This window comes from Varanus komodoensis, unplaced genomic scaffold (genome assembly GCF_004798865.1).
Source record: "Varanus komodoensis strain SLA01 unplaced genomic scaffold, ASM479886v1 scaffold18_1, whole genome shotgun sequence".
NCBI classification, from domain to species: Eukaryota; Metazoa; Chordata; class Lepidosauria; order Squamata; family Varanidae; genus Varanus; species Varanus komodoensis.
In genome coordinates, this window is record NW_025335548.1 from 3560202 (window position 1) to 3583762 (window position 23561).

The 23561-nt window shown below is 45.2% G+C and overlaps 1 protein-coding gene across 2 annotated transcripts in view; it reads left to right on the top strand.

Moving 5' to 3' along the window:
- Positions 1-21753, top strand: part of UBE2E3 (ubiquitin conjugating enzyme E2 E3) — a 107649-nt gene extending 85896 nt beyond the window's left edge. For both annotated transcript variants that reach the window (XM_044427049.1, XM_044427048.1), the window contains exons 4-6: positions 10573-10705; positions 14760-14907; positions 17147-21753. In XM_044427049.1, coding sequence (XP_044282984.1) covers positions 10573-10705; positions 14760-14907; positions 17147-17244 — 379 coding nt within the window. In that variant the 3' untranslated portion in view covers positions 17245-21753. The remainder of the gene's footprint in view (positions 1-10572; positions 10706-14759; positions 14908-17146) is intronic.
- The last annotated feature ends 1808 nt before the right edge of the window (positions 21754-23561 follow it).

Genomic DNA, 23561 nt, shown 5'->3' on the forward strand with positions numbered 1-23561 from the left:
GTTTTTCTAATGTCTTTTGCTGAGTCTTGTGCCACCTAGTTAAAAACAGAAACACCTGCATGAACAGCAGATAAATATGGTGGCAAAATAGAATTTGTCTTCCCAACAGCAATTTTTAGAGTTCCGAACTTAATGGCTTGTAGAGCTACTGCTGTACAGCAAACAGCAATCTTAATGCCAACTTTTGCTAAGAATTTTTAAAGTCATTCTGTCACCAGGTGCAAAGAGGGAGCACCTTAGTCTGTGCCTCATCCTAGCCTTTCCCAAACTGGTGCCAACTTTTGTATATCTTTGTTTTTGTTGTGAGCCGCCCCGAGGCTTTGTTGCGATGGGGGCGGCATAAAAATGTTTTAAATAAATAAATAAATCCAGGTTTTTCATACTACAATACCCATCATCCCTGACCATGGCCCATCCTGGGAGATATTAGGCTAGGGAAAACTGTGCAGTGTAGCAGCTCCCCATTGCAGAGAAAGTTTTATAAAGGCAGAAATCTGCTGCGCCGTTACCAGTCGTCTTTGTATATTTGTGCTTCCTTTTGATCAATTCTGTGCCAGTTAGGCAGCAAACTGTGCCAAGCCATCAGGTCTCCAAGGGAGCAGACATTTGGATTTCTCACAATGCCTCCAGAATGCTCATTGTACTGTCACTTCAGGGTATTCTGGGAAATTCAAGCAGTGGCTTGTGGGGGCCAGGCAGGCATCAGTGCTTGCGGGTCCCTGACAGCTCCCCGAAGATGCTGGGTGCTGATATCACACCTGCTTTGCTCAGCGGTATTCAGATAAGGAGGGCTGCTGAGCTCAGCTCTGTCAAAGGAAAAGTCTGTCACGGCTTCTGCGAAATCAGATGTTGTTCTCTCTCTTTCACATATGCACACATTTGGCCATATGTTTTCCCTTGCATAAGAAAGCCAGTGGTACATCCCAAAATATCTTGTCTTTTTCTCACTTTTTCTCACAGTTTTGCTGGCTGAAAGGATTGGCTCTCGCATAGATTACTCCAAGAATTCTTGCTTAATAGCGTAACACACAGTTGAAACTGTGGTTGGGCTAAGGTCCAGTGATAACATCAGCCTGAAACAAGTGGCTATCGTGATGGATTCCTCATGTTAGACCTCATGGGTCAGGCACACCCTCTGAGGATGATGATACTGGTGTGTGTAAGAGAGAGAGACAGAGAGAGAGAGAGCGTGCTAGTCCCTTGCTGGCTGGCTATATAGAAGCCTGAATAAAAGCATTCCACACTTCAGCATTTTGTTGAAGGTCCCACTTATCTCTAAATCAACAACCAAGAGACATGGAGTCAGGGATAAGGATAATTTCAAGTGCATGACCTGAGTTATGGAAAGGAAACTTTGGAATAGTCTGATAGGGTAAGAAGACAATTTGTGCCAAAGGTTTAAACAGAAAAGGTAGGTTTTGAGGAAAGATTTGAAAGAAGTTGAAAAGGTGGCATCATGGAGGTGTTCATGGAGGTTTGCTCTATACCATTGCTTAATGGGTATCTCTTAGACATTCCTGTATTGCTCTCTCAGTCTTTTAACTGTGACAAAGAAAGGAAGAACATTACCTTTGTGCTGACCTGTGGTGAAAGATGTGTGTATCATTGTTATACGTAACAATCCGTGAGTGGCTTTGAGGTCTTTTCAATCTCAGCATTTGAAGCTGCCCTGTGAGACAGGACTTAGATAGCAGTTCACTCTTATCTTGGGAGGTTCACATTTGTGCCAGTCATTACCATGTTGTGGTTCTAGGCATGTTCTCATCATAATGATTCCTCTTACAGTCTTGAACTTCATGTCAGGTTGCAGGCTTAGCTGTGCTTTTTGTCTCTCTATCTGCCTCCCTCCTGTCCTTCCTTCCCTCCTCCCTGCACTTTTGCTGTCTTAATCCAGCTATTATGTGATAATAAAATGGGCTTTAAGTCTAATTATGAAAGGAGAAATACAGCTGACAAATACTTAATAGGGCTCTTGCAAAGTAACCTGTCTGGCTCTGGGTGGTTTATAAGCTTAGGCTATTTCATATTCCCCCAGGATAAGCATCTTGGGTTGGATGGTTCTGCCTTGGATACATAAAAATTCAACATCAAATTATATATCCATTTACTCCTAGCTGTCCAATCTTCTCCCTACTTTCCCAGACTGTAACAGATAGTGCAGTCTTCAGCAAGAAGGCCGTATGTCACTGAGGGAACCACTAAATGCTTCTCTACTTCCCTATTCTCATTATTTTATAAACAGACGCAAACCATCTTATCCTCTACCCATGCCTTGCATCACAGCCTATTTACAGTATTTTCCCATTAACTGACGTGGTTTGATGCCACTAGAGACAAACACTGAGGTGGCAATACTTGTCCACTGGAAAAGAATCTCAAAAAGCAGCAGTTTTGTGCTACTTTTATATCATTGTTAAAGTAATGAACAAGTTTTTGAGTCCTGCAGAACTTTTTGTAAGGCAAGATGTTCACTAAAACAAGACAAAAATGTTGCGATTGATGCTTGGGGAAAGCATCGATGCTGGAGAAGACCCTTGGTCTACAGCACGTAACAATTCTGTTGCCACAAGTGGCTGGAATGGCTGCCACACGTCATGGGATTTTAAAGGCATTAAGCAGTTAGCCATAAAGCTCACTGAATAACCATGTGCCTGAGTCACACATGTATACAACACACTCTCGACAGGCTTCACAGGCATGTTGTGATGTTGGGAGGATAACACGGGGAAATGTAGCTCTTGAGCTTTTTGGAGGAAAGGCAGGGCATCCGAGTGAGGTACAATATGGATTTGTCTGATCTCTGCAGGAATAAGCTGGGGGTTGTTTCATTTGTCTGCCCTTTGAGGTACCGTGGGTGGCCATGATGGAGCTGGCCTTTTCTGCAGCAGTGCCAATACATGGGAGCACCACTCCTAAATCAGTTGGCCTTGTCCCCGTTGGTTCCTGCCTTTTGCAGCCGGAAAGGCTTTGCCCTTCCAGGTACAGCTTTACAAAACCTCATTTCTGACAACCACATTGATCGCGAATTTCTTCTTCCTCTCCAAAAGGACATGATATTTTTGGTTTTGACTGAATGGTTTGAGGGACTCCCTGAGGGTGCAGAGGGAAATGACTGACAGCTGAAAGGGGAGGGGAGATTTGCAGAGTGCCCCCCCCCCTTAACACACACCCACTTCTTTTGGCAGGAGCATTCCTAGCAGAATTCCACTCATGGAATATTTTCATAGGTGATGAGCAACGTGGGTCCAAGCATACAAGTTTCCAAAATTTGAACACGGAAATTTATGATCCTTGGTCTTACTGGACTGAAGAGAGAGAGAGAGAGAAACATAAAGGCCATGTTTATAGTTACGTCTTTAAACTTGTTTCAAAGTCTACATTCTCAAGATTCTAAACAAGAATTTAGGCTTACTTGCTTCTAAGCAGAGAGAAAGTGGCAACCAAATACCGCTGAGGTAAAGCTTCACACCTCAAAATGCATTTGGCCTCTTTAGAATAAAAGTGATTATCTGCAGAAACTCTGCCTCCTATTCATCCTACTCTTTGTGCTGGACTGATGTGATATCTCTACCTTCCCATGCCAGTCAGCTTTTACAAGATAAATTGTTTTGTAGGATAAAAATATGTCACGGTTAGATTGTTTTAAGTTAGGAAGCATTTCTATGAGTTTGTGAGTCACTTTGGGCCTCCCACAAAAGAGGAGGGCAAAAATAGCAAGGTGAGGGAATACAAGAAAAGAGAATCCCTGGGAAGGCCCATAGATCTCTGGGTGACCACATGCTTTATACACACAAACCTAACTACCAAAACAGAAACCCAGTTCATTTGTTCACTTCCAGTGCCAGGGTAGGGGTAGGTTCAACAGACTTCAGTTTCACAAATGGAACATGCTTTGTGCAATTTTTTTTAAATACCACTAATTTACATAAATAACATCCTGGAAACCGTGTAGCTCTAACCCAATTTCTGCAGAATCAACCAATTTGTGGGAATCACAAATTGCACAAATTGCTTGATTCTGCACCGATTAGAAACATAGAAACAGAGTGAGTCAGAAGGGGCCTCCCGGGCCATCCAATCTGACCCTCAGCTCCAGCCAGCTCCACTCATGACATGCCTACCATGTGCATATCCTTAAACACCATAGAAAAAAACTGTCCACAGATTGCATAATTTTAGGGTGCTTGTCATTAGCAGTTAAAAAATGAGCAAATCAGCAGTTCAAACTGAGCAAATCCCTTCCCATCTTAGTGGTAGAAGTCTGAGCTGGCTCGGTCTGCTGCACCATGAGTCAGTGCTGCACAGGGTGAACAAACCAGAATCTGGGAGGCTGATTCTTGCGAATCCATCAGTTCATTACAACCATACTGGGTTCCTAACCCATCCCTGAGGAGATCCCAAGCTCAGTACTTTCATGTGATGGTGAAAGTCCTCTGCTTGCAACCCAGTCTGAGTAGATACCATAGAGCAGTGGTGGCGAACCTAAGGCACACGTGTATCGCCCAGCAGCCAAGCATTGGATAACAGCACACACGCTTTCGCATGTCTGGTCAGTGCCCTGCTAAGGATATATATATATATATTTGCTTGGACTGACTGTGAGTTGTTTTTTCTAAACTAAAACCTCAGTTTCCAGGGTTTTTTGCAATGTTGGCACTTTGTGATAAATAAGTGGGTTTGTAGTGGTGGTTTGGGCACTTGGTTTCTAAAAGGTTCACCATCACTGGGTTAGGGTTAGAAAAACAAGGTGTCCTGGCATGATTTGGATGACTGGAATGTGTTTAGAATGGGCAGAAATGATGAGCTGTGCAGGGAAAAGCTCCTCAAGGAAGGCCTTTTCAAAATCGCCCTCTTTTCAATGGAACTTTAGCCCTATATTAGGGTCAGGGGAGTGCACCAGGGTAGGGTTAGAGCAGTGGTCATGAACCTATGGCATGCATGCCACAGCGGGCACACAGAGCCTTTTCTGTCAGCATTCAAGCCAAGTCGCCGCAGCATCGCCCCAGCAGCCGAGCATCGGATAACAGCGCACTTAGGGGCCATGCACATGCTCGGAAAGGAGTAGCGGCACCAGGCAATGACATCACAAGCCACGACTCTTTAGCCATGACTCATCCAAGCTTTCACATGGCCGGTCAGTGCGCTGCCGAGGATATATATATATTTGCTTGGACTGGCTGTGAGTTGTTTTTTTCTAAACTAAAACCTCAGTTTTCAGGTTTTATTGCAGTGTTGGCACGTTGCAATAAATAAGTGGGTTTTGGGTTGCAGTTTGGGTACTCAGTCTCTAAAAGGTTCTCCATCACTGGGTTAGGGTTAGACAGGTCAGTGGTCTATCCTGATAGGTGTGTACAAAAGGACTGCTGTGTTCTAGAATCACGGGGCTTTCAAAGATAGTGGTTTTTCATTGTTGTGTGGTTTGGTGGTTAGATGATGACCTGAGTTTTCAGTTGTTGTGAGGCTTCATGCAACAGGAAAAAGGTGGGCCCTGAACACAGCATAATAATCACAATCATATTATATCTTGAGGAGCCCTTTCTGCGTCAGCTAGTCTGCCATGTCCCCACTACAGAGGTTTCTGGGATACCCTCGTCAGTGCACACAAAGCACTCACTAGACCTCTCTGTTGCTCAGTGTAAGCTGAGAATGTCCCCTAGAACATGGCTAACAGTGGCCTACGGCAGGGTATTGCAGAGGAGGATAGGTCATCCCAAGGAAGCTTGTCCTCCATTCTGAAGGACACGACGCAGAGCTCTTTTCCAAGCCTCTTCCGTGATGGTGGGGGCAGCAAAGAGGTCACTCTTTTTTGCTAGCATTGTGTCCTCTCAGTGCCACCCAGTGGAGCTATTCCAAATGATTTACAAACTGGGCCAGGGAAAGAGATGGTGAATTTGCACGGCACTTTGAGGGCAAAGTTTCTCGGATTCATCACGAATTGGACTCCACATCCGGAGCACCATCCTGTCCTAGTTTGTTAGATGAGTTTTGGTTGTTAAGGCCTGAGGATGTGAACAAAGTGCTTGGTTTAGTTCAACCTGCCATCTGTATGCGCGACCCTTGCCCATCTTGGCATATTACTCAAAAGGGTTAGGCATCTGGGTCTGGGAGGCTGTGAATGCCTTGCTGAGAGGAGTGGTTCCAGCCTCATTAAAAGAGGCTGTAATCAGACCACTCCTGAAAAAGTCCCATTTGTACCCAGAAGATGTTAACAACTGTAGGCCGGTGGCCAGCAACCCCTTTTTGGGCAAGGTTTTGAGCCGGTGGTGGCTGAACAACTCCAGGCATTCTTGGATGTAAGAGACCATCTTCATCTATTTCAGTTGGGCTTCAGGCCTTGGTTTGTAACAGAGACTGCCTTGGTCGCCCTGCAGGATGACCTTTGCCAGGAGAGAGACAGAGGAGTACATCCCTGTTGGTTCTTCTGGACCTCTCAGCAGCTTCCCATATGATCAACCATCGTATCCCGGATAGGCTGGTTGAGCTGAGAGTTGGAGGCACTGCTCTGCATTGGTTCCACTTGTACTTGTCCAGCCAACTCCAGAAGATGGTGCTGGATGATTATTGCCCGCACCATGGCATTTATGCCATGAAACCTCTACATGAAACCTCTGGGACAGGTTCTCCAGAGGTATGGACTGAGATGTACCTTTTCATCCCTCCCAGGTGAGGCAGTAGCTGTTTTGAATTGAGGTCTGGCTTGATAATAGATTGGATGAGGGCCAATAAACTGAAACTTGATCCAGATAAGGTGGAGGTACTGTTGGTGGGGGGATCTTCTGTCCAGGTGGCTGATGTTACACCAGTGCTGGATGGGGTTGGACTCCTCCCAAAGGACAATGTTTGTAGTGTAGGGATGCTCCTGGACCCTGAATTATTGTTGGAATTTCAGATGGATTTGGCAGCCTGGAGCACTTTTTATCAGCTTAAGCTGATTTACCAATTATGACTCTTTCTGGACAGGCAGAACCTAGCTACAGTAATTCATGCTCTGGTAACCTCTCATCTGGATTATTGTAACACTCTCTACTTGAGGCTGCCTTTGAAAACAGTCCAGAAACTTGGAGTCAGGTTATCTAAAGGAACCCTCTTCACATACATGCCTACCCAGACGTTAAGAACATCCTCTGAAGTCCTTCTCAGAGGGCCCACTCCGAAGAGCCTTTTCTGTAGTGGAATCCTCACTTTGGAACCAGCTTCCCAAAGAGGTTCACCCAGTGCCTTTTCTTACTCCTTTCGGCACTAGACAAACACCTATTTATTTACTTTAGCTATTTAAAATATTGGGTAATTTAAAGAGATTTTATGGTATTTATGGTATTTTAGTGTTACTGTGCCTTTGCCTTTGGTTTAAATGAGGTTATTGTGTGTTTTTGTGGTGTGGTTTTTCTGTAGTTTTTATTGTTGTTATTTTATTGTTGTAGTATGGATGCCCAATTTAATATTACTGTATATGTTGTTGCTATTGTATTATATATTTTGTAGCCTTCCCAGAGAATCATCCTGGCTAATGGGCAGGATAGACAATGAATGGAGGGAGGGAGGGAGGGAGGGTTCTCAGGAGCACAGCTTGAAAACAAAACAAGAAACATTTCTGTTTAAGGCAGGGGTACTCAAACTTTTTGAATAGGGGCCAGTTGAAAGGTGCCAGCAATGGGCGTGGGCCACCAAGGCGGTACAGTGGGGGGGGGCGCATGTGTGCACAGAAAGGCAGGGGCATGCATGCACAGAAATCATTTTCTCCCAATGAGTCCAAAACTATCTCCTTGCGAGCAAGCCAACACCTAACCAAGCGCATGTGTGGTGAGCTATGGCGGGCCAGATCCAGCCCACGGGCCGTAGTTTGAGAACCCCTGGTTTAAGGCATGAGGGGCCATCCCATTGTGGGGCTCAGTTCCACCTGATTCCGCTGCTACAAAGTTAACAATGCAGGGGTGGCCGGGAGGGAGATGAATGGTTCCAGCCTGAGGTCTGCTAGGAGGCAGGCATAGCAGGTTTCTGCAAAATACCTTCTACATTGACAGGGTCAGTGCATCTGAAATTTTACGGTGGACTTGCCCCCTTCTATGAGCAACCCTCACCATTTCAAGTGGCACTAATGGGAATGCAGCAGATGATTGTAAATAGTAACTTAGGAATTATTGCTCTTAGATGTTTGACCATTTAATTGATAGATGCCCTTGTTCTGACTCTCTGAGTGATTACCAGGTAGTTTGGCACACGGCTAGAGGCTGTAACCTTAATTGTGACTGATTAATTTGGCTGAAATATGTTGCTAAGTCAATTCAACTGTTTCATTAAACTGATTGAATTGTATCCAGCTATTAGAGGTGTGTGAAAGAAGGGTAGCTGACAGATGATATAGGAGTGCTAACCTCTGCATTAAGCTATAAAATAGCCATTAAGGAAACCTGTGCCAAAATTGAATTGTTCCAGAGAATTTGACTTTCTAGCCTAATGCTAATTAAGTGATATGTGCTTAATGGATGTCAAGAGTTAATTAGGAAACCCAGTACCCTCCACTTGGGCATTCAACATTTTCTACTTTGCCCCAGCTTCTTGTATTATTTCTTTTAAAAATAATAATTCCTACTTTTTTGGCAAATGTGGATAGGAGAATTGAGGTCCCCATGAATTACTCAGTCCTTGTGGCCTGTTGTTTCTTCTCAGCCCTTAATTCTTGCAACATGCCTGTTGTGAATGGAACACAGATTAAAGAAGACCCCCACCCCCATTGACGATCTGTTCGGTTTGTCACCTTAATACTGCTACAGTCCACAAAGAGACCCAGGGGAAGGTGTACCTGGCCTGTAAGTTTAGAGCGGTGTGCTTTGGAAGACTCTCATCCTTTCCTCACTGAGAGAGGCTAAGAGGAGAGGGTGGCCAGCAAAGCCAAGAAACTGTGGCTTCAGGTGGAGCATGTGCGTCTTGCCCCACCCTGGGAAGTACTACTGTTCCTCTTGGGGTTGCCATTTCAGATCATACTGTCTCCATCACAGTCAGCGTAGTTTTCCTAAATTCCTCCAGAAAGTGAGAAACTTATGATAATTGCGGTTATTATTTTATGGAATTCAAGTTTTAACAACAGCAATTAAAAAATCTCAACAGGAGGGAGCTGTAGGACTGTCTTTTCCATATAACATTGTGATTTTAACATTTCATGTAAAATCCTTCTAAATGCCTTAATTAAAAAAAGATGGAATGCAGGTGGAATAACATATTCTTTTTGAATAGAAATGTAAAAGGAAAGAAAAATGACTTTCTGCCCTCTTGAAGGTATAGAAATATAGATGTTCTTACAGTGTTAACCTAAAAGAATATTTATTGCTTTTTTGGTATCTTTACAGTCCTTTATAAAGGAGCCATCTTTCTGTCAAAATAGGCCTTTCAAGGGAATCTGGGTTTAGTTTTACAGTGGTATCATCCCTGCTGTTTTGTTGCAATATGGTGAAAATTCATCCTTAAAATAAGCATCGGAGGTATCCTTGAACAACAGTTCAGATTTATCAAAATGACCAACTATATACTTAAATAGCCTGTGGATCTATATGTTTGAAATCCCATAAATCATCTCGGGGCTTGCACTGTCTGATAATGTGATATTCTGCCGAATGGCGGTATCAGAACACGATTCTTTCACATCTTCGTTCTGAAGGTCAGGAAGGTTTTTCAGGAAGCAAGTGAACAATGCTGGGGGCTTTCAGGAAGCATGTTAGGAATCTAGAAAACCCCTTGGAATTGATTGTTAGCCGCGCCACAGGGGCAGTGTAGTATCCAGAAATAAATGTTTTTGTGGGGAAATGGCTCCATTTGTGACCTTAGTACATTAATTTTGCAGTCCAGAGCCATTCACAGGGGTTTGGCTGTTTGCTTCACAAGCATCTGAAAGCGTTGTCTCCACTGCCCCCCCATTACTCTCTCTCTAGGCATCGTGCTGCAACACGCTTTGGGCAGCTCTGCTTGGATAGAAGCTGCACTGTGTTCAGTAGGGCTCGGTCCGAGGGCTCTGGCCATCAGGGTTCAGCCGTGGAGCACTGGAGTGACATGGAGGAGACTTGGACCGCATCCCCCACTGCTCGTTGGAGGTTGCTGCCCACCTTAGGCAGGTCCCACTCCGTTAGGCTAACCTATTGCACGGGCTTGTGAAGATAAATTCGGATAATCCCACACACGCTTCCATGAGCTGCTTAAAGGAAGGCCGGGATACAGAGCGCGAGGGGGGATGAGCAGCCTTAAGCATGCTTAACTCTGCCTTGGATTGCAGCCCTTGTGTTTTATCCCCACCCCCACTTTCGGGTCTGCCCCACGCTCTGCTCCGGAAAGAGCGACAGACAAAAGGCTACACAGCTAAATATTAACAAAAGACAAAGATGGGTCTTGTGCAGCAAACATTGACAGAAGCACCGTTGATATGCAGTTTCTGCGTTCCTAACAAGTATATACAAAAGCAGCAAGCCATATATATCAGCAACAGATGCCACTCACAACAACCAAAGAGATGAGTAATGAATGCAAATGTTCTCAAGCCTCTGGTTCACTTTCTGTCTCCCCTCTCCCTCTCTCTTATCTCAATAGCGCTGGGCCTAAAGGTGATAACATTTATGAATGGAGATCTACTATCCTTGGTCCCCCAGGTTCTGTATACGAAGGTGGCGTCTTTTTCCTGGATATCACATTTTCATCTGATTATCCATTTAAACCACCAAAGGTAAGGGCATGCCACTGTCTGTGTATCTGGGGGTTCCTACAGGGGTCTTCCTTGTGGAAAGGGGACAAAAAGGTCATGAGGTTCTTGTATGTGGACAAAGTCAGGGAAGAAAGCAGCTGCCCTTGAAACGATTTCAAACATCACACATGCTCCAGGATTGTGAGCAGATTATTCACTGTGTGTGCCAGACTGTTTAATAGGAATTCCAAAGAACTGCCTCAATATGGCTTCAGCCAGCTCAGAATGTGCTCATGGGGACAGTTTCAAGGGGTTTTCCCTGAAGACACGATGCCCTTCTGTCAACACACGTACAGGAAAGTATTCCCAGAAAGCCCCTCTAACTCCTTCCCTCCCGCCACCCTTCGGTCTGGTGACAGGACTGTCTAGCACATGACAGAACCCTGGGTGTTTCCTGGGATGCAAGGCCTGGGCAAGCCTGCCATGGAGACATTTTGCAGACTTGCATTCATGTGTCAGTTGTACCCGAACTCATTAGTAGGGTAATAAAATTTCTGAAATGCTTTCCAGTGATACAGTTTGACTCTCATGTCTTGGCTGCCTCAAACAGCAACTGAGAAGTAACCACTTTCTGTACCAACTGATTGGGTGCTAAACAAGCTAACAAGGCAGGTGATTTCTCGGTTCAGAAATGTGGTTTACTTTCTGTTCCAGCTCAAGAAACAAACTTTGCGCTCCAGACTGCTCTTTTTCTATTGGATTCATAAGCCTGCACCTGAAGTTAGCACAGTGACTAATGTTAAAGTTGGTGACTGCTCACAGACAATATCACTAAAAGAGAAGAAATGAATCACCAGAAATGAAGATGAAATAGGGCCCAGATTTGCATAAATGTATAAACCCTGCATTTCAAATAGAATAGAAATACAATACAGTGGAGAAGGCTGGGACCAGCTGAGCTATGAGACCCACTTGGTGTGCTGCCCAGGTGCTAATGCCCAACGGACAGCTTCAGGCTCTTCTCTGCTTTCCCTTCGCACAATGGTTCTTAATCGTTAAATCAGACTGGAACTGGAAAGCCTTTCAGTAGAGGATGTAATAATAATAATAAGAGTATCTTCAGTAAGAGGACTTCGCTCTGTAAAGTGGAATACATGCTGGCCCTATATCTGAGATTTTCAGCGTAAGCCTAATCTACTGCAGAAAATCACTTGACCCAAGCCATGGAGATTTTGATAGTATCCATACTCATGTAAGGAGAGTTTGAGGGCCGGTTCTTACATGTTGGCAATTTAATTAAAATGAAGTATGGCACAATCTACGGCAATCTCGACCTTGCAATTGGTCTTTGGCTGATGTTCAAGTGACCTTGACACAAGTGTCATTCTGAATAGGCTTTCAGACACCCAGAAATTAAGGGCTGAATCTGTACTCAGTCATCCTCAAGAGTAAACCCAATGGAAACAATGAGAATTAAGTCATGACTAATCCAATTTGCATTAATGTCAGTGTGTCTGCTGTTAAGTGTGACTACATAGGGATCCAACCCAAAGAGAATGCAAACTATTTTTAAGTTATTTTATTGCATATGTTTTTCTTTACCCCTTTATGGTTTTGCTTTGTTGAAATTTTATAGTAAAAGACTGTGCACTAAGTAATTGGAAATTGACAGGTTTGGAACAATATATTTACTGAAATCTTGTCTAGAGTCATGGATTATGTTCCCGCACTGATTTCAGTAGTACTCAAGTGTTTATAGAATGTGTGCTGAATTGTAATCTTGTTTATTATGCTCAGATAATGTGCCTTTGATGAGTGAAAACTGCTTGATTCCTACCAGTAATTCGGCTAGCAATTGTCAAAATCATAATTATACAGTGAAGTAGGTTAAATAATTGGGAGAACAAAATCTAATGGAAGGAAGTTTCTATTTCAAGGATTATGTATTGATATTAATTATCCACAACTGTAAGAAATTAGGAATAACTGCCCTGAGACTGGTAATTGGTAATGGTAATGTTGGATTCAATTGTCTTCTTGGAAGACAATTTTATGCTACTGATTTGTTTGACCCCATTTTTTAAAGAAGAGAGAAAAGAAAAAAGCATGCCAAATGTAGTACTTAAAATTGTCCCAAGTGTAAGCTAAAATTGTATATGCTTGTTCATATGTTACAGATTTTTATGCCAGCATAAATGTTTGTTTAAAAATTGCAGCTGTGTAGCAGATGTTTGATGAAGAAGATTCAAAATCTGCCATTGAACAAATAGACCAAATGTTAGACTTACTGAGCTAGTTAATTTATTTGACACATGCTGTAGGAATCAGCTGACAGAGGATCTTCTCCCCTTGTCTTAATAAGTTGTGATTCTGGGTGGGGTCCAAATTACTTACTGTCTGCATGCCCAGGAGTCTGGTTATACCTAGTAGGACTTCTTAAAACCTTTTCTCTAAAACTAAACCCCAAATTCTCTTACCTTGTAAGCTGCATTTGAAAGTTCCTATCAGTTTTAAAATTCATTGACCAGATGACTGGGTCACACCAATCCGGAGCATCCCTTGTATATGTTGCTGCACTCATATTTATTTATTATTTTTATTTATTTAAAACATTTCTATGCCACCCCATTCGCCGAAGCCTCGGGGCGGCTCACAACATATCCTGCTGGAGATTTCCCAGAGGCATCAGGTTGGCCACTGTGGGAAACTGCAACTGCTCTTGCTCTGATTCTGCAAGAACTAATTGTCCAGCTCTCTGTAACTTTCACATAGAACCAGATTTCATGCAATGGCAGTTCATAGGTTGTTTAAGCCGCAAGTTGCCTTCCAGAATATAGCAGGATCATACAAAAATTTTACTCAAAAACAAACCATGGGGTAATTCTTGGATTAAACTTTGGGTTTAATTTGGGTTATTTAACCCATAGTTATGATGTGCAAACCAGGTCACTGTTTCTCCTCAGTGCGCCTTTCCGAACATACATATGCAGAGCAAGTAAATAACTACGGGCACAATCCAAGTCCTCCACGCTTGATGCACACAAGCCTCTGAACGTAGAAGCTGTGTGCATCCAGTGCAGTCTCTGCTGTTCCCCCCCCCCCCCCCCGCACACACACCCCATATAGCTGAAGGCAAGGGAGGATGGGCACTGTAAGCCAGAGTATCCAGTGGGATGCAGTTGCCCAGTCCTGATTCAAGAGGAATGTTGGCAGGGGTGGGGGGATTCAAGTGACATGGAGTGGAGCAGTTGCCCACATTCCATCAACAAAAGAGTGCTGAAAATGTTAACATACTGTACATACCCTGGAGTTGGCTTGCAGCCTCGTATGCCTCAAAATGTAACATGGAACAAATCCCTACTAGGAGTTGGAAATCTTAGGCCTGGGGACCAGGTGCAGCCCTCTGGGGTTGTGCAGAGAGCCTGGGCCTCTGAAGCCCTTGCTGATCGAACCCCGTCCCCCATCCTGCATCAATTAGATAGAAGGCTCATAGCGAGAGCTACTTCTGCACATGTTGAAAGCACAGCGCTGTGCATGCTTGGGCCAAAAAAGAGAAAAGAGATCTGCAACTCCCAGCATTCCCCAGCCAGCATGTCTAAACACACATGGCTTTGTGCCCCAGGTGTGTCTGAGTGCCTTTATTTAAGCACTCGTGCACAGAACTCCCAAATGCAGAATAGTGTAAAACATTCCTTTGCTGTTGGCTGTTTGCTGCTGCTGCTGCTGCTGCTGCTGCTGCTGCTGCTGCTGCTGCTGCTCCTCCTCCTCCTCCTCCTCCTCCTCCTCCTCCTCCTCCTCCTGTTAACACTGGATTTAAAAATGCTGTAGGCTTGCCAGAAAAAGCCACAATAAAGCTTTTAACGTTGAGATGTACACGGCAGACATGAATAAGACAGCTGCATGCTAAGTGGGTGGGGGGATCACTTTTTAGATGAGTCTTACAGAATGAGCAACAAAAAATTGAAAGGTTTCTATAGAAAAATTCTCCCACTGAGGGTGAATAATTCCAGGCAAGTTTCAAAGGACTGGTAACAAGCCACGGACGAAGAGCATGCCATGATTTTTTCTCCCCAATCTTTTGCTCTCCTACCTTTAGGTTACCTTCCGTACTAGGATCTACCACTGCAACATCAACAGTCAGGGAGTCATCTGTCTGGATATTCTGAAAGACAACTGGAGCCCTGCTTTGACTATTTCAAAGGTTTTGCTGTCTATTTGTTCCCTCTTGACAGACTGCAATCCTGGTAAGGCTGCTGCTATTATCATCATCATTATCATTGCCGTTATTATTACCAACAAAAGCAAGCATTGCCAATTAATTCTGCAGCCGGTAGAGCTGAAATAGGTTCCACACTTAGGGTACAATCCATGCTCCCTGGGGCAGCTGAGAATCGCAGGGCCTTTTTTTCTGTCTGAGCTTGCATAGGATTGCACACTTAGCCACCAAAAATCGTTCAGAACTATTATATGTCAGCTGTGTCTAAAAACAACGCTTGTGAGATCTCAGGCCCGGATGAGCTAAAACTCTTGTTTTGCGGCACTGCCCGGGAACAGCTTTTTGCCATTGATCCACACCCTGCATTGAGCTGCATAGCAGAATGCATGTCAGAGCTTCTGTCCGGAAACCAGAAACTGCAACATTTTCTTTCTGCTGTGTTAACTTTCTGTGCTTAGGGAGACACTCCCATCCCTGTATCTACACCCTCAAATAGTGCATTCCCTCTTGGATTGTCCCCTGTGCCATTTCTGCACATTGCAGTCCAGTTACTGGTTTCCACAGCTCTCACTTAGGTGAAGAAAGGCATGGAGGAGGATACCAGAAAGGCTCCTAAACACGACTAGCCCAGATCCATCGCTTGGTTGTGCAAGCTGCCACCCATCAAGACCCTTTTCCTGATTCCCTCCAGGGAAGCTCCGCAAGGGAGCAATCGACTGCCATCGGGGGTGTAGCAAAGACCCATTGCGTGAGCGGAAGGTTGTGATAGACATGATAAGAGGAAACACAGAGCAAGTGATGCCTTGAAACATAAACCTACGGTGTTGGAGAAGGGCTATTGTTGTATTAGTAGGATTATGGCTACCGCTGTAATTACCAGACAGTGAAACAGGACAGAGTCAGCTCTGCCAAGAGCATAATGGCACGGCTCCCCAGTTGATTTCTGCATCATTATAGCTCCAGGAGAATTCTCTAACATCTGGGCCTAGCTGTCTGCAAGCCTTTAAAACCAATATTTACGATTTCAAAATAAGAAGATGCTGAACAGGTGAAAAGCCTCTGTGTTCCTTTTACTGTGTGTGCTTTGCAGCGGCCATGCTGGCTGTGAAGTATGGGAGTCGCAGTCCCAACACATCTGGGGGGCGCCAGGTCTGCGGGAGAGGCTGATGTGGTAAACCTGGCCTGGGATCGTACGATTTCATGCTGTGGAGGAGTCACATATTTGAATTCTCCCCTGCCCGCAGCATCCCCCAGATTGCACCCAGGATGCAATAGCCTAGTGGAGAGTCCTCCTCCCGAATCTGTGCTCACCTGTGCTTCTGGGAGCTGTGCGTTCTTGCATGTGTGTGCAATCAAGGTCTGATGTTGGCGTTTTCTTAAGGAGATCTGGATGGCAGAAGGAGGAGGGGTATTTAGCCCTTGCTTCACTTGCCTTGTCTCCTCTCCAGATTGACCCTCCTCCTCAAGCCCCTCCTTTACCCCCAGGATTTCAGATGTTTCGGAAACATGTTTATGGGTTCTGCAGCAGGTAGAGCTGAATGCCTGGGAAGGTCTGTTCCCTGCTTTTTTCTCCTCCAAAAGTCCCTTCCTGAATCTTCTTTTCAAACCCTTTGCAAAAGGGTTAGTGCCGGAGAACCACCAGTGCATGTGAGTGGACGGAAAGTCATTTTCCCACCCTGGCCCCACCCTGCCAGACCTCCTGCCCGGGAATTCTTTGCCAAGGGTCCCGAACAGAACAGGCTGTGGGGTGGAGCGAGGCATAGGGGTTGGCCAGCACCTGACGTCCTTTCTGTGAGGAGGACCTTCACTCAGCAGAGGTAGCTTTCCCTACCCCTTCCACTGGCATTTTTCTGGCTCCAGTCCAACCTAGCATCCACTGCTGCAACCAATATAATCACTCCCGGACCCCTGAAAATACACGTTGCCCACCAACACTCGCTACAGCCGTCCGATGCACGTACCAAGTCCTCTCCCCTCCCCCATCCTCCCCTGCAGTTTGAAATGGTACAGTCCACGGAAAGCCTCTTCACCTGGTGCTTTGTGCAGGCCAGTTTTTCCCTGCGTGGCACCCTCCAGGTCTGTTGGACTACTGCTCCCATCACCCCCAACCTGCCATGACTTGCCTTTGCTGTGTGCATGCTTCGGACTCGCAGTGGGACTGGGTGCCAGGAAGGGTGTGTGCCAAGCGAACCGCGCGTGGCCGGTTGTGAGAACGGCTCCTAATGCACCTTCTCCTCTCCTCCCATGCCCCTGCCCGACTCCCGCAGCTGATCCTCTGGTGGGAAGCATAGCCACTCAGTACCTGACCAACAGAGCGGAACATGACAGGATAGCCCGGCAGTGGACCAAGAGATACGCAACATAAGCCACGGTGACTACTTTGTGCAGTGTGAAGGTGCAGGGATGCGGCCTTGCAGTGTGCAACCAATCTTTATAGCCTTTACAATACGGACTTCTGTGTATATGTTATATTGATTCTACTCTCTGCTTTTATCCTTTTGAAGATTGGGATTCTGCCTCCCCTCCCTCCTGGCCCCCCACCCCCCCTTCTGCCCCCCAAAAGGTAAATGCTATCAGGAGTAGAACTTTGTAGCTGTAGATTAGTTATGTTTAAAATGCCTACTTGCAAGTCTTGCTTCTTTGGGATATCAAAATGTATTTTGTGATGTAACTAAGGATACCGTTCCTGAAGTCAACCAAATATTATAGTGCATTTTAGCCTAATCCATTATCTGTATGAAGTTATTAAAGGTAGCTGTAGATGACTAGGAATTACGTCATTTGTATTAAGCCCAGATCTATTTCCGATGTGTGGTACATGCTGTTGTGAAAACTGTTTTAAACTTTTACCTTTGTCGGTTTGTAATGAAAGGGACTCCTTTGTCCCCCACCCCTCCCATCGACACCCACCTTGTAGCTCAGAGAGCATCCAGTGTATCATCTCAAACACAATAAATATGTTCCCCAAGGAAGAGCTTCTTTGTTTTCATATTTGAAATTAAAATGGCAGCACACTGTGATGGACTGGAAGGCAGGGCTGCTTCTATGAGGTCCCCTGTGGACAGTGAGCAGAAGGAAGGACGGACCAAGCACAAGACCATCTCGGTTACCCTTAAGGCTGAGCAGGCCCGGCTTCGTGTGGCTCCGAACCTACCCCTTGTGGCTGCAGCAGTGTGCTTCGGGGTCTGAGCTGAAGCAGGGACCTCTGAGGCCTGGGAGGTGGACCGTTTCCATCCTCCTCCCACTCCCAGAGCCACAACCCTTTAAAAATGAATCTACTGTGAATCTACTTATCGGCAGCTGCCCTGGACTGGAAGCTTATTCTGTGGCACAGTTCAGGGATATAAATATTTTAAATAAATGCAATCGTCAACAGCAAGCTAGCAGGCAGATCAGGACTGTCAGCTTAACCGTATCCTCCTGCCACCTGTCCCATTTAAAATCCCCCCGCCAGCTCCTGATAGCCCCAGGAGGAAAGCTCTCATTTGCCCCAGTGGAATCTCACTCCAGTCACAGCAAATAATATCTTTGCCGGTGGGGGGGGGGGATTTTTGTTGGGACCACAGCAAGGAAAGAAGGAACTGAACCACTTCCCCTTGTGCTCCCAGTGAAAAGCTCCTCTCCTGCACCAAATATGTCCTATTTTTAAAAACACCCATGTGGCTACAAGTGTCAAGCCTCATTTGGTGCTGAGCTTTCCTTAAAGGGTGAATGGAACTTAATACTTACTGTTTAATCTTTCACTGTTCCAGCACAAATGAGTTTGGCACAACATGTGAATGGTGCAGATGACCAGAGGCCAAGTGTGCATGCTACAACCCGATAAATGACTTAAATGGGCAACGCATGGCCACAGGCCTCTTGAGGCCGCCTGTGTCCTCTGAGGCCCTCCCCGCCAAATTATTAATTGAAAAAAGGCATTGGTTTGTGCTTATATAGTGCCAAGAGGATCAAATTAGCTTGACTCTTTTGGTGCTCTATAGCCATTTTAGCCAACTAAAAGGGCCACAGTTATTTCGCAAACATTCTAATTTAGACACTTTGAGCACTCTGTAGCCATTGCAGGCTATATTTAAACCAAAACATGTTTTGAAATTATTTTCCAGCACCCATGGAGGGATTCAGTGGGCAAACATGGCCCTCGGAACTCTCCGGGTTGCCCACTTTTGTCGTATTGGCTGGGCAGAAGTATCAGATGATGTAGCACACTTCTGCTCCCAATCAGGAATTCAGTGAAGTTAGAAAGTGAATGGTAAGACTCTTCTCGCTCTTGAACAGAAAAGTAACCCTCAGCCCATTTTCCAAGTGGCTCCCTGAGTTCTACTGTATGTTAAGTCTTACTGCATTCACCCAGTGTTGACTTGAGCAATGAGTGTAGCAAACAAGTCTTGCTATTTCTTCACACATCCAGTGTGAATGAGCAGCCCAGCTAATCATATGATTTCCTATTTGGTTTTCCATGGTCATCCCCGCTCCCAGCTCTAATTTTCCATAAATGAACTCGCTTTTGCAAGATAAATGCACAGGTCTTAAAAAGCCTGAGGGGCTAGGTTTGCTTTCCATCAACATTGCTGCAGATCTTGCCAATATTTTCTTAACATGTACCAGATCACAGAGAGTTCAGTGCTTTAGATTTCAGTTTAAAGTTCCAGCCTATTTAATCATGTTAAACTGTCTTCCGAAGCAGCAAAACTGCATGCTCTGTTTACCAGCTTTTCGCAAAATGGAATAAGTAGCATATTATTGATCTGGAACTGTAACATTCATCTGAAACTGCAAAATGCACTTTTGTAAGTGGAACATAGGTTTAAATAATGTGTAATTCTGAGCAGAATCCATTCAGAAGATCCCCTGCATAAGCTGCCGTGAAATGAATGGGGCGACCCAGACGCAACACTCTTGTCCCTCCTTCTGTGGACATTGCACAGAATAATTCCCTGGTAGATGGAACCCTTTCTCTGTGTGGAAGGTTGAATCTTCCGCTACTCCAGCTGGGGATTTCAGCCCCAACGTGCTCCTGCCCTGCCCTCGTTGGCTGTACCATCACAAACACTACAATGCCGTATATGGATGGTTTGATTGTGTGGGTAGCTTGGATTACAAGCTGAGCTTTCGTGTCAGTATTCCCTGGGAATGAGCTTGTAATCAAAGGATCCATGCATTACCAGTGGGCATAGACCCAGCAGGAATATGTATGAGTTCGGGCCCAAGACACAGGCATGCATTCTAGATATTTGATCTGGAGCAATTACTTACTCTTCCATTCTGTTTTCCTTTGTAATAAAGCCAGCAAAAAAGCTCAGACAGGGAAAAATGATTTCAGATGACTGATCTGCTGAGTCTCTTGGGCCCTACCCCAACCAAATCTGATGTGTCTTTTTGGAAATGTTAGAGCACCTTTGTCAAAGAGTTCTGTGCTGGACTTCTCGATCGCTGAATTTCAGTATTTTTGGCTAGCTTGAGTACTTCACTATGAAGACATCAGGAGGCATCATTGTTCCAAATGTAAGGCAGCCTTCCCTAGTTCTTGTCCTCTAGGTGTTTTATGCTGCAACTCCTATCAGCCCCAGGGCAACATGGCTAGTCAGGAATGATGGGAATTGTGATCCAAAACAGTGGAGAACACAAGGTCGGGGAAGGCTGCTATAAGATTTGTGGTCTCAAGATGTGACTTCCAGAGTGATGTTCCTTGACGTTTATGCCTGCATATTCTGAGAAGTGGCTGAACAGGTGACACCGGGATCTCTCGACTAAAAGCCATTTTCACTCCTCCTGTGAGAGGGCCTTGTTGGCAGCTTGGGTTCTGTTTCAAACCCTGAAGTAAAAGCCCGTGTGGCATAAGGTCTGTAAATACTGTAGTTGTCCACGGGGAGTTGCGAAGAACTGACCCCATCCCTCGTTTCTTATTGCAGTGGGCGAAGCTGGACTGTACAGCCCCAGACTGCAGAGTGGCTCTCATGACCGGAAAGCTTCTTTTTTTCAAATCAGTGCCTTCTGCATTGAAAACTAGGTCAGAGAGAAGCCTTCTAGCCTAGCCCTGTCCCTGACATGCCAGTTTTCTGTGTACGGGGAGCTTGTGTGTTGTGGGGGAGCTTTTGCATGTCGAATCACTCGGTCATAGGAGCCCCACATGCAGTCTGGGCCGCAAGGAGCTTCGGCACCTCATGAGAACCGTCCATGCACCTAGTTGTGTGAAGAGCACGGGGGTCATGATGGGGGGTCTGAAGCACGCTTGAGCCAGGCACCCTTCATGAATTTTAGTGGCTCCCACTAAAAGGAATGGCGTTTACACGGCATGCAGGCTTTGTAAATTCACCCGATAATTTATGAGCATTAAGGAACAACAACTTCGAAGTGACTAGCAAATGGGGAGGGACTCCGAAGATGTCGCTGTTCCCATGTGCTGATAAAGGTCATCCATACGTTGCATGTACAACACTCCTGCAAATTTACAATAAAGGGCAAAATGTATATTTCACATATTACATATGTGGCCTGCAAAGCTTTAAAATATTTATATCACAAAATATAGAGTATAATTACAACCTTATTCTTGTTTTTAATGTACTAAAATTTCCTCTTGCACCTCAGATTTCAGAACCTTTCTCAAGATTGGCCCTGTTTCCTTTACTAAACATTTGATTATGGATTCTGAATTTCCTTCTTGTCATTGGTTTGTCACAACCTTGTTCTTTTTAATGTAGTTTTTTTGTCTGTAAATTTTATATTTACTGAAGTAAGAGCTTGGGGGTTTTTTGTGTATACATTTAAACTTAAAAGGAAAAAAACTTAATTTTGTTTCTCAACTTTTCTCTGCTTACACCATGCGGTAGAAAGAAATTTGTATTGTTAAATAAATCAAATAGTTGTTAAATGGGAATGTGTGCCTGTTTTTGTGGGCATTGTGGGACTCTGACTAGAGCTGGGTAACAGAGTGATCAAATAAATGGTGGTGGTGGTACCTTTAAGGGCCCGTGTGGAATTCCTGGGAGCTGCCAAAGGAACTGCTGGTGGACACCACACAGTGACCTCTGAGAACAAACGGGCTGCTAGTGATCCGGTAACCCAAGTAGGATGGACGGATGGAAGCACGATTGATTAACTGGGGTCCCCATATGGCTGCTTGATGCCAGATCACTGCGCTTCGTACAACTGAAGCACCTCTTTGTGTCTCTCCTTTCTGGAGATACTCAGAATGGTGCCTGCCTTTTCCACTCGCCTGGTACTGATACCCTGATTCCTAAATTGGCATGCAGCCCTGTTGGGTTGTGAGCCCCTCAGCAGCCCCTTTGAGTAGATTTGCCTCATGGAGGCCAACCTTGGCTGAGGAAATTCTGTGTTAAACCAGAAGAAGGATTGACCTTGGAGGCCCGTCACCAGCCGTGCTGCAGAGCGTGTCCTGACTGGCCAGTTGGCACCCCACCCCCCTGCTTTGCTGCGAGGTCAGGGCTGAGATACTCCTGCAAGAGAGGTTGCCTGTCCTTCACTTAAGCTTAGAAACTCTACAGCTCAGTGTTACCATGAGCACAGGAATATGTGCATTGCCATTAAATGTGTCATTGTCCCCTTCACCATTGTGTTTGGACTGTTGGTTGCACCACATGGATGGGCATTGTGCTGTTCCTGCTCACCCGCAATTGTCCTTGCATTCAGCAGCAGGCGCTCTTTTTCCAGCCCTGTGGGCCTGCTGGGCATGTGGTGCAGCACAAAGGCGATGGATGCATTTAAGCAACATCTGCTTCTGCAACGCAGAATCCACAAACCGCTTCTCAGGAGCTCCCAGTAGTACTCACAGTTCTGCTCCTTACAGGCATAGCCAGAGATCTCAGGCAAAGGCAGCCGCCATCACTGAAATGAAAACGACTCTGACCTCAATGGTCCTGCAGCCTGGCTTAGCCTTGGGATGTGTCGAGGTCAACTCGTGGCAATTCCCTGCCTGAAATGAAGGACAAGATGGATCCCCTCCAATTCCGGGACGGCTCCGGAAGTGGAGGACAAGAAGGGTCCCCTCCATCCCAGCCAGTGTGGCACCCACACTTCGGTGCGGTGGGTTCGGCCGCCAGTTTGTGATTGGTGCAAAGCCACGCAGTGAGCCCCATGTCTCGGTGAGACCCTGAACATGCGTCTCTCTAGTCATGCAACACTAAACACTAAGGTACATTCACATAGTGTTTGGCTAATTAGTCCTGTTTTACGTTTACACTGGTTCAAAGCTACAAAGGGTCAATGTTTCTCAGCTGAATTCAGAAAGCACAGCTGATTCCTAAGCTCTGTAACTTACTGCAATTGTTCTTAAAGCAGTGTTCTTAAACACACAGTTAAATTTATCTTAATATTTCTATACCACCCCATTCCCATAGGCTCTGGGTGGTTCACTGGTTATGAAATTACTGGGGCCTAGAGACCACTTGTGTTATCCGAGATGGTAGTCTTCTCAGATAAGGGTCCATTATCCACAACAAAGCAGAGAGGGAGGGACAAATGTTTCAATTTTATTTTCAATCAGTTTCACCATCTCCAAATCAAACCCTTTTTCAGTCCTGCATCAGTCTGCACATTTCTTTTAAAATCTTCATGAAAGCATGTACATATTTTTGCATTCATTTCCTGTAAAATAGGCGTTTTTGCAAGAAAGTCTCTCCAGTATAATGCATTTTTGTATGTTATTTTCTCTAATATATA